Raw genomic sequence first — 10,060 nt, 5'->3', positions numbered from 1 at the left:
ACTGGGTACATTGGCTCTTGGATCTCTAAGGAGGTGCTAATTTAGCCTCTGCCTGAGGCTACCCAGCAGGAGCTATGGAGAGATCTGCAGATTCCTCTTCTTTGTTTGGGGTTTGGAGGTGCCCAGATGAGGCCCAGCTGTGAAGCAATGCAAGCTGCTGTGGGGCCTTGGGCCTTCTGGGTCTCTCTGTCCCAGCTGCAGTTTGTTAGGTAATTTCAGATTGCAAAGGGCCAGGCCATTCATATGCAAAAGGCTGGGTGCACAGCTTGGGTGGGGCAGGGTCTCAGGGAATCTACAGGGTGGAGCAAACAGCTATGGCTGATCCTCAGCCATGCCCTAAGAGGCCCCAGGTCTCAGTGTCCCAGTAATGGCTGCAAGCACCTCTGAGAGAAAGCCGCCCTTGAGTTCCGACCAATGCCAGACAGTCCAGTTTCTCCCTGTATGGGACCTGCCAGACAGTCCAGTTTCTCCCCGTATGAGTCTGGGTCCCCAGAGACTCGCCCAGAACTGGAGTTCAGAGGCATTGGGAGCTTGAGACTCCCTCCCGATTGAACAAAACAACCGTGTCCTCAGTTGCCAGCCCTTTCCGCGTGCGCCTCCGTACCTCTGCACTTTACTTCTGCACCTCCTCTGAGTCTCAGTGTGCTTTTCTTTCCTTCTAGTTGTAGAATTTCCACTCAGCCAGCCTTCCTGTGGTTCTGGATGATGTCCGTTTTGTCTTTTAGTTGTATTTTTGAAGTGGTTGTGTGAGGCAGCAATTTCCAGTATTTACCTATGCCGCCATCTTCTATAACTTCATTTTCCTTTCCAGTAAAACGCAGATAATATCAGCTTTCTAGCTACTTCATAGAGTCAGTAATATAAAATAATGCAGCATTAGATGTGAAACACTTCTTCAAGTACAAATATGAGCTATAATTATTTTTAATAAGACCAATAATTACCTTCTACTTTTCCCATTATATGTACTGTCAATATCTCCCTCTAAAACCAAATTAATGAATCTGACTATTTAATTATGTGAATAAATGGAGGTTCATGGGCACATCATGAAAAATAGACATTATGTACTGTTTTCAAGCAAGCTTTAATGAAGAGTCCCTTTCAAACAACAGACTAAAAGTTGGCTTTCAAAATAACCTTTCATTTTATGTTCTACATTCACTCAATCTAATCAAGTCAATTAAATATGTCAATTACAAAATATGGCAATTAAATCACCTAGCAACTAATAGAGCACACATTTCTGTGTACAGAGAAATATCTACACTTTGACACCTGGTTCTTGTTTCTGAGTTTTTTCAAGCATCTAAAATTTCTCATATAATTCTAAATAGCCCCTAACTTTATATCCTGACCTTACCACACACTAGTCTACAAAATAAGACACAGGAGTTCTTGGCATTTGGGGGGCTTTATACTACAAAATGAAAAACAGGCTGCAAAAAATTATGCAACCAACAATTCTTTCTCCAAAATAAAATATTTATCCAATATTTTGCTGAGCTCACTGTTTAATATAGAAGAGAAAATTCCTAAACAGAAAAGAGTCTTAATAAAGATCTGGACACAGATACTTGAATCATTTAATATACCTAAGACTATATATAACAATATTATTTTTCTTTTCTAAAATATAATGAATTATCTTGTTATATTTACTTAGCCTTAATAATTCAGTTACAAAGGGTTTAGATCTTTTTAATCAACTCTACATTGAAAAGAAACTCTTGCTCCTAAGGTTAAAAGTGCAAATGCTAAGAGACTGTAGGGGGTTCAAAATTTGGTCCTGCTCCTCCTCTTTAGCTGTCTGATCATAGGCAAATTACTCAACCTCTCTGTGCCTGAGTTTCCGCATTTATAAAATGGAAATTTCAACACGTACCTAAAAGGGTTGTTGTGATAGCTAAGTGACCACAAATAAAGAATTTAGAACAGTGCCTAGCACATATTAACCTTTCAATTGGTGTTGTGATTGTTATTGTTATTTCCCGTACATTTTTCCATCTTTGATTAACACTTAAGTGAAAGCAATAACAATTGGCCAAAATATCTACAAATAATCCAGAATAATAAAATGGCCAAACCTTTGTGATTACGACTGTTGAGGCTAAAAAGTCCTAAAAATTATTCAAAATGGTTAAAGATGTTAAGTTGAAAGTTATATAAGACACACCCATAATAATGCTGTTAGAATTAAATATATGATAGAGAAAAAAACTATCCGGATAAGGTTAAATTAATTATCCATAATTTAATGAGACATTGATAAGACTTCATATTTTTAAAATAATCTCAAAATGCCTTGAAGTAGATTAATGAAACTGATTTTTAATGGTGGTCACAATAGATATGACATACTTTACATATTGAATTTTTTATGTAAGCCAAAAAACAATTCTGAATCTCTTATACCTTTTCTAGTGAATAGCTAGAAAATTTCCTGTAAGAATGAAAGAAATGTTATTTCTATTTTTGCTCTTAAAGATCAACATATGTATTGAGAACTCATCAGAAGTTAAAAATTTAAATTTCATAGCTCTCTAAATACTTTTAAAGAAAACCATATATGTGACATCCAAAAGCCTAAACATAACTCAAATATTAAATGTAGGATTAGAAAGAAAGGGGATGGAATTAGGGTGAGTTTTGCAGTAGGCAAATAGAAAATTCAAATTGAATAACCAGCTTGTTGTAGAACATAGATTTAAAAAAATAGATACTATAAAATTGAAGTAACTCAAAATTCATAACCCATTAAACCTTAGGTCAGTCTTTACAGTAAATACTTTCATCTGTAAGTAATTAAGAATATTCCAAACCATTCACTTACATTGGAACTTAAGAAATATGGGCTGTTCTACTTACTCCATTTACATTTGCTTTAGCTTGTGCTCCATATGTTTCTTCAGATCCTAAAATTTGTATGTGAACTTTGCTATAATCTCCTAAGCCAGCTTTTTCAAACATAAGACGAGTTCTGCAGCAAAGTATAGGTGACAAAAAAAATTCATGAATTTATGGTAGATCAACTCCAACATTCCTTTAGTTTTGGTTCTTTTTTATTTTTTATTTTATTTTATTGCTTAAAGTATTATAAAGAGTAGTACATATGTCTCCTTTTCTTCCCCATTGACCATCCCCTGGCCTCCCCTACCCCCCAGTATCTTGCATCCATTGGTTATGCTTACATGCATGCATACAAGTCCTTCAGTTGATCTCTTACCTCTCCCGCTCAACCCTCCCCAGCCTTTCTACTGTAGTATGACAATCTGTTCGATGCTGCTCTGCCTCTGTATCTATTTTTGTTCATCAGTTTATAATGTTCTTTATTATCCATAAATGAGATCATGTTATATTTTTCTTTCATTGACTGGCTTATTTCACTTAGCATAATGCTCTCCAGTTCCATCCATGCTGTTGCAAATGGTAAGAATTCCTTCTTTTTTACAGCAGTGTAGTATTCCGTTGTATAGATATACCAGTTTTTCATTCATCTGCTGATGGGCATTTAGGCTGTTTCCAAATCTTAGCTATGGTAAATTGTGCTGGTTCTTGATAAAGATCACCCATTTTGGATGTTAATAACAATTCCAGTTGAAGGACTGGGGCAATTTAGGGCATTTGGGGTATCAACTCATTCCTGAATATTAGCTTTAGCTTCAAATCACAACATTTGGTATGTTATAGCTTCAATGCCCTAATTTTCTAAACAGTCTAAAATTGAAGAGTTTTCTCTTTGCCCCAACAATTACAGGTGCAAGTACTTTTTAGGTGTCTGAGGGATTAGAGTTTAGTTGCTTAAAGTTTTATTATTAATCTGTTGGATTACATATGGTCAAAGGCTGTGATCTGCAAAATTTCTGTTTCCTGAAATGGAGTAAGGTAGCCTTGAGGATGCTTGGAAACAAGGTGCATACTTGTCTGTTGGGAGAAAATGTTCTATCTGTAGCTATTAATTCAACACTATTATATTATTCTAATACTCTATGTTCTGTTTAAATTAACTTGATAAATACTACGATCTGTTAAAGTCTTCCACAGCAATTGTATTTCTCTCCATTTTTCTTAATGTATCTAGCAGTTCTGACCTAAATGTCTCAATGCCATGTTATTTAGCATATTTACATGAACTTTACTGGGTGTGATACATTTTATGCCATTTAAATTCTACTTTACTATCACTATCAACTCCCTTTGTATTTTCTTTCTCATTCTCTTCCTCTTCCTTTTTTACCTCCTCACCCTTTTTCTTGTTTCTTGCCTATTCTGATATTTTTTACTTTTTTCAATTGTTTTATTTCAATGCACATTATAACACTTGCTTAAATATTGATTTTAATCGATTCTAAGAGACTACCATTTAAAAAATATTTTTATTGATTTCAGAGAGAGGAAGGAAGAGAGAAATAGAAACATCAATGATGAGAGAAAAATCACTAATCAGGTGCCGCCTGAACACTCCCTACTGGGGATGGAGCCTGAAACCTGGGCATGTGCCCTGACTGGGAATGAAACTGTGACTTCCTGGTTCATAGGTTGATACTCAACCACTGAGCTACACTAGTTGGGCTAAGAGACTATCTTTTGATTGAGCTATTTATAACATTTATGTTCACTTACACAACTATGATTTTGACTTGACTTTTGACATCTTGTTTTATGCTTTCTTTGTTTTAATGTTTGCTTTGTTTTAATGTTTGCTTTGTTTTAAGACTTTTGGAATAGTCATTCATTCAGCAATATTTACTGAATAATGTGTGTCAGATATTGTGATATATAACTATGTTTTCATTGCTTTTATTTTATTTAAGTACCTACAAAGGTACTTATCTTTTAGGTTTATCTGTTTAAATATCACTTAGTAAAGCCTTCCTTACCTGCTAAATTTAAATTATGTTCTCCTATTATTCTTTTTCATAACACTCTTTTCTTTTTATTCAAAGTACTTTTCAAATCTTTATTTGTCAGTTATTAGTTTAATGTTTATCCACATACTAAACTCCATGAGTATAGCCATCCTGTCTGCTCACAATTATATAGTCAGGGTCCAGAAGTGATTGGCATGCAGTAAGTAATTCAAATGTTAGTTGAAAGAGAGAATTAATTAATTCATTCATTGACAATGTTCAAATTGTAGTTGTCTTTAACTTAAACACACTTGGATTCTATATGAAATGATGGTATCATGGGCTATTTCATTCATTTTCCTGTTTATATTTTTTTGCACCTTAAAATGTTTTATGATCATCATTGTTGGTGAAGAATTGAAATACGGTGGTATGAGTTTCTTCTCATTAAAAAAGAAATTAGCATTAATTTGCCTTTTTATATCAGTCATCAATACTTATTTTTATTAATAGGGGTTTGAATCTTTAACCCAGATTCTCCTGATTAACTCAATAACATACTTTAAATGCATAACATAGTAGGGAACTTTACTCCTGTGGATAGGATGTGAATTATTTGATTCGAGCATTAGAAAATTTATAAAAGTTGTTAAATTTGGTTACAGAAATATCATAAAATTACTTTATATGGATTTTTTTTTTAAAAAAAAGAGAACTCTCTGGGACAAATGAAATTATTTCCTGACACCAACACTTGTAGGCGCCATATGACCTGTGAAAGGGCCAGTTGTTTCTGACTCCATTGCCTGTGTGCATTATGTTAACTTTCTAAACATAATCTTTAGGTTAAGACAAAGAAAAGTATAGGTTTTTTAGTAGAATTTAGCATCCATGAAACTTTTCTAACACCTGTTCCTAGGTATCAGTGCAGACTAAACTGTAAAATTGTTGGTGCAGGGCTCATTTGTATCAGTACCTGTTGCTTACTGTGTATGTGCTGAATGAACATATAAATACTTTCAGGGGAAATGTTAAGTGACCATAATATGATTTTAATGATTCCTGTTAAATAACTTGATCACTGCCATGCTTTAAATTTAGTTAGACTAGAAAACACATCTTTTTGTTTCATGTACAAACCTTTTCAAAATACTTTCAGCTGTTCTCCTTGCCTTTTCAGTTGCCTTTGGCCCTCCCATTGGGCAGACAGCAGTGGCTCTGAAACCATCATGATAAGAAGCGCTTACCTGATGACATAAGGTTACAAATATAAACAACAGTATCCTCTAAGCCAACACTAATATGCCCTAGAATGGACCATATAACTACTGAGCAGAAATTTATCTTTTCAGTTCCAAGTACACTTAAAGTTGCATTTTCTTAAATGAAATAATGACTTTCATAGAAGTAAAGTGGAAGCTTTAAAAATTGATCGTGGGACCCGGCCAGTGTGGCTCAGTGGTTGAGCTTTGACCTATGAACCAGGAGGTCACAGTTTGATTCCTGGTCAGGGCACATGCCCGGGTTGCAGGCTCAATCCCCAGTGTGGGGCATGCAGGAGGCAGCCAATCAATGATTCTCTCTCATCATTGATGTTTCTATCTCTCACTCACTCTCTCTTCCTCCCTAAAATCAATAAAAATATATTAAAAAAATAAAAATAAATGGTGGGAGGCAAGGTCATAATAAAAATGTAATTTCATAGTAGAAAGTTAGAAAAATATATAAAAACTGTTTTAATCAGAATTGTGGCTTTATTTTTAATGGAGACATGGCACAGTTTCAAGAAACTCAAAGCTCTAACTGCAAATGTTAGCATAGATCTTATAAGTACTGGTTAAAATTATGGAAGAAACTGGCCCAACTGTGAAGGCACATCCTGATTACCAAATGACAAAAACTGAAGAACAACAACTCAAGAGTAAATTCAGACTTAAGGTTCATTATAAGAAATATGTTCTTTAAAAACTACTTTTGAGTCAACACTGAATTCAATGTTACTTAAACATTTTACTAACTAAATTAACTAGATAATTAATTACAACTATATTTGACCTTGATTTCTGAATTTAGAAAAATGTTTTTTGTGGCTTTAATTGTGCTATTTAAGCTTCCAATCAAACTTTTTCTTCTATTTGGGACGAGAATTTGGAAATACTCCATTGGAAAAAATCTAAATGTCCAACAAGGATGTAATGTTTAAGTAAACTATGATATATGCCAATAATGGAATGCTACGGAGCACTTTTGAAATAATGTTAAAAGTATTTAATCATGAAGAAATGCTTCTAATGTTAAATTAATATAATCAAAATATCTAAATATGTGTTTATATTTGTGACTGCCACTCATGTTTGTTTATTCTAGTTTGAGTTGTCTCTTGCAATCAAAAAGTCCTAACTAGAATATTTGTAGATTATAAATAACAAGTCCATTTTTAAAACTTCAGTTTGCCTTTTTTAAAAACTGATGCTCTACTTTTAGAAAGAGCATCACCTCATAGCCTTCAGAGCCCTGTTAAAGCAACAGCCTAAAAAAAAAAAAAGCACATTTGCCTAAATTTTGTTTTCTGCCATGAACATATCACATCTAAAATAGTAACATTTTTAATGTCATACAGATATATGTTCTCTGTATTAATACTTCAAAACCTATCCTCTGGTCCTTCTCTATGGTGCTTTGTAATTGTGGTACTACCATACACACCTGTAGTTTCATATAAATAATGATTACCCTAAATTTAAGGAATTGCCATAGTATGAGTTCTGGAATTTATATATACCAATTAATCTTACCAATATCAAGAAACCAAAGATGGTCTGTGGGCTTGTCCTCCCCTCCCCATGTTCTCTGTCTATTTTCTACAGGAAATTAATACTTTACGCCTAATTCAATCCCCTATCTATTGCACAGAGGGAAATTAATGTGCCTCCTCCCTGAAGTCTAAGCAGGTAACAAAATCACACAAGAGAAAAGACCTTATAAAAGGAAGAAGGAAGCGACCCCTTTGCTCCTTGGACCCGAACCGCTCCACCTTCAACACCTAAACATTAAAGAGAAAATCAGGATCACTTATTTCAGTACAAAATCTGTTCATTACTTTTAATACACAGCTGTGTTTTTTAAATTAACTCAAAAATTAAAGAATGGAGAATATGAGAAATTCCCCTAAAACAAGAAATGCAACTTATTTTAACTTGCTATCTATTTAAATTACATCATTGACAAGATCACAACTGGCCTCTTAAGCTTCTGAACACATCCTTGTGAAATGAAAAGATCGTTATCAGCCTCAGCAATAAAATGGTCATTACTTAGTGAAGTGTCAGAGAAGTTGGGCTAATTACAGCTTAATACAGTTCACATTCTCATCTCATAAATGCAGCCGTGTGCCATTTTACATGTCTGTGTCCATACTATCATCTCTCTGAACAAAGTAATATCTAAAACACTACTCAGGATGAATAAATTATGGTATGAAAATAAAGTGGGTGTTAATAAGAATTGATTCTAAGCAAGAAGATGTATTATCAGTGGATAAATAATATACATGCCTGCATTAATTGGAAAATGTGATAAGATGTATCATAATTTTGTAGACAATACGTAATTTTCAAGAGAAGCAAAAATCTTAGTCACTATCTTCATATCACTGAAAGCATTCTGAGAGTTTTTAAATCTAACTTACTTAACAATATTTGCGCAATCAATAATAAAGAAAACTTTAATTTCTCAAAACAAAGATTACAAGGGTATTATAGCTTTATCACACTTTTATCTTTAGTATCTATTTGATCAAATAGACATTTTGTTTCTGGGAGCAAAAAGTTGTTGAAGGAGCAAGGATTTGAAAATCTGGGAGACCTAGATTTAAATCCCAGTTTAGCTGTGTGTTCTCAGTCAAATTACTCAGCCTCTCTGCCTCCCTTTCCTCTTCTGTAAAATGAACATACAAACTACTTCAAAAGAGAGCTGCAGCTTAAATACTTATAAGGAGCCTATCTCACACCATGGCAGTACCAGTAACACAGTGGTGCTCAATTAATTTCCCTCTTCCTTTCTCAAGTGACCGTTCAGAAACCCCCATGCATTTTGAACTGAGTTCCTAGCTGCAAACTATTCAAAGTGAAAAACATATCTGATTCATATGCTACAACCTGAAATGAACCTTAAAAGGCCCTAGTATCTCAATGATTTGAAACAATATTATTGCAATAGGTTCAATAAAGCTCTCTTAGAATTTCTTACATTTTATGACCCAGGTTAGCTTTGTCTTTAAATGCATTTACAAGTATCGGTTTAAAATCAAGAAGCCAAACAAAAATATATGATCCGAACCTCTTAATTCAGGCATATAACATAACTAAACAGCCTGCAGTACCATAAAGTCAGCAAAGTAAACACCGGACAGAGATAGCTGGCCTCGCTGTCTCTGTTAAACATGTCAAAGTACAGCATCTAAAAATATTTGAAAAATCTGCCCAATTTCCATCTGTTATATTTCTCAGAGGATAACTAAAAGTTCATGTGAAAGTTCATGGAAAGTTCAAATATGTCATGTCAGGGCATTTACAGGGTAAAAGTTCACTCGGAGTTTATTATTTTTTTAACAGACTGAAGTGGAAAAAGAATAAATATACTAATTAAAGTTATTTTATATTGCATTACGACCACCGCATTTTAAAGCATCATAAATACAAATTATACATTTTAGAAGGCCATGTGCAATGCATAACGGCAACAATGATGATTTGCCTAGGATAGTAGCCTTGAGACTGTTCTTAGAGAAGCAGCTGCAGATCAATTTTGGTTGTTCTCCATATTATTTAAAGAACAAATTGTCACATTTTATCTGGTATTGAATACTTTGTTTAAACTACATATTTAGAAACCGTACTATAGAGATATAGGAAAAAGAGAGGAACATCAGAAATAATAAATGAATACAGGCATACCTAATTTCACAAATATTGCACTTTTCACAAATTGAGGTTTGTGGCAACCCTGCGCCCAGAAAGTCTATTGGTGCCATTTTTCTAACAGCATTTGCTCACTTCTCTTATCTGTGTCACATTTTGGTAAGTCACAATATTTCAAAGTCTTTCACTGTTATATTTGTTACTAGAGGCCCAGTGCACAAATTCGTGTAAGGGTGGGGTCCACTGGCCCAGCCCAATCAGGGCCGGGCCAGCCGGGGGTAGGGGCCACAG

General features: G+C 34.3%; 1 protein-coding gene across 1 annotated transcript in view; it reads right to left on the bottom strand.

Moving 5' to 3' along the window:
• The window catches only part of LOC102261243, an 85,965-nt gene that overhangs the window by 50,145 nt on the left and 25,760 nt on the right, over nucleotides 1-10,060 (bottom strand). The window contains exons 10-12 of the mRNA XM_005860497.2: nucleotides 7,829-7,893; nucleotides 5,991-6,097; nucleotides 2,869-2,980 (exon numbers count right to left, since the gene is read on the bottom strand). Coding sequence (XP_005860559.1) covers nucleotides 2,869-2,980; nucleotides 5,991-6,097; nucleotides 7,829-7,893 — 284 coding nt within the window. The remainder of the gene's footprint in view (nucleotides 1-2,868; nucleotides 2,981-5,990; nucleotides 6,098-7,828; nucleotides 7,894-10,060) is intronic.

Source organism: Myotis brandtii, unplaced genomic scaffold (genome assembly GCF_000412655.1).
Source record: "Myotis brandtii unplaced genomic scaffold, ASM41265v1 scaffold136, whole genome shotgun sequence".
Classification (NCBI taxonomy): domain Eukaryota; kingdom Metazoa; phylum Chordata; class Mammalia; order Chiroptera; family Vespertilionidae; genus Myotis; species Myotis brandtii.
The sequence above is the reverse complement of the archived record's forward strand: the minus strand, read 5'-3'. Positions and strand labels throughout refer to the sequence as shown.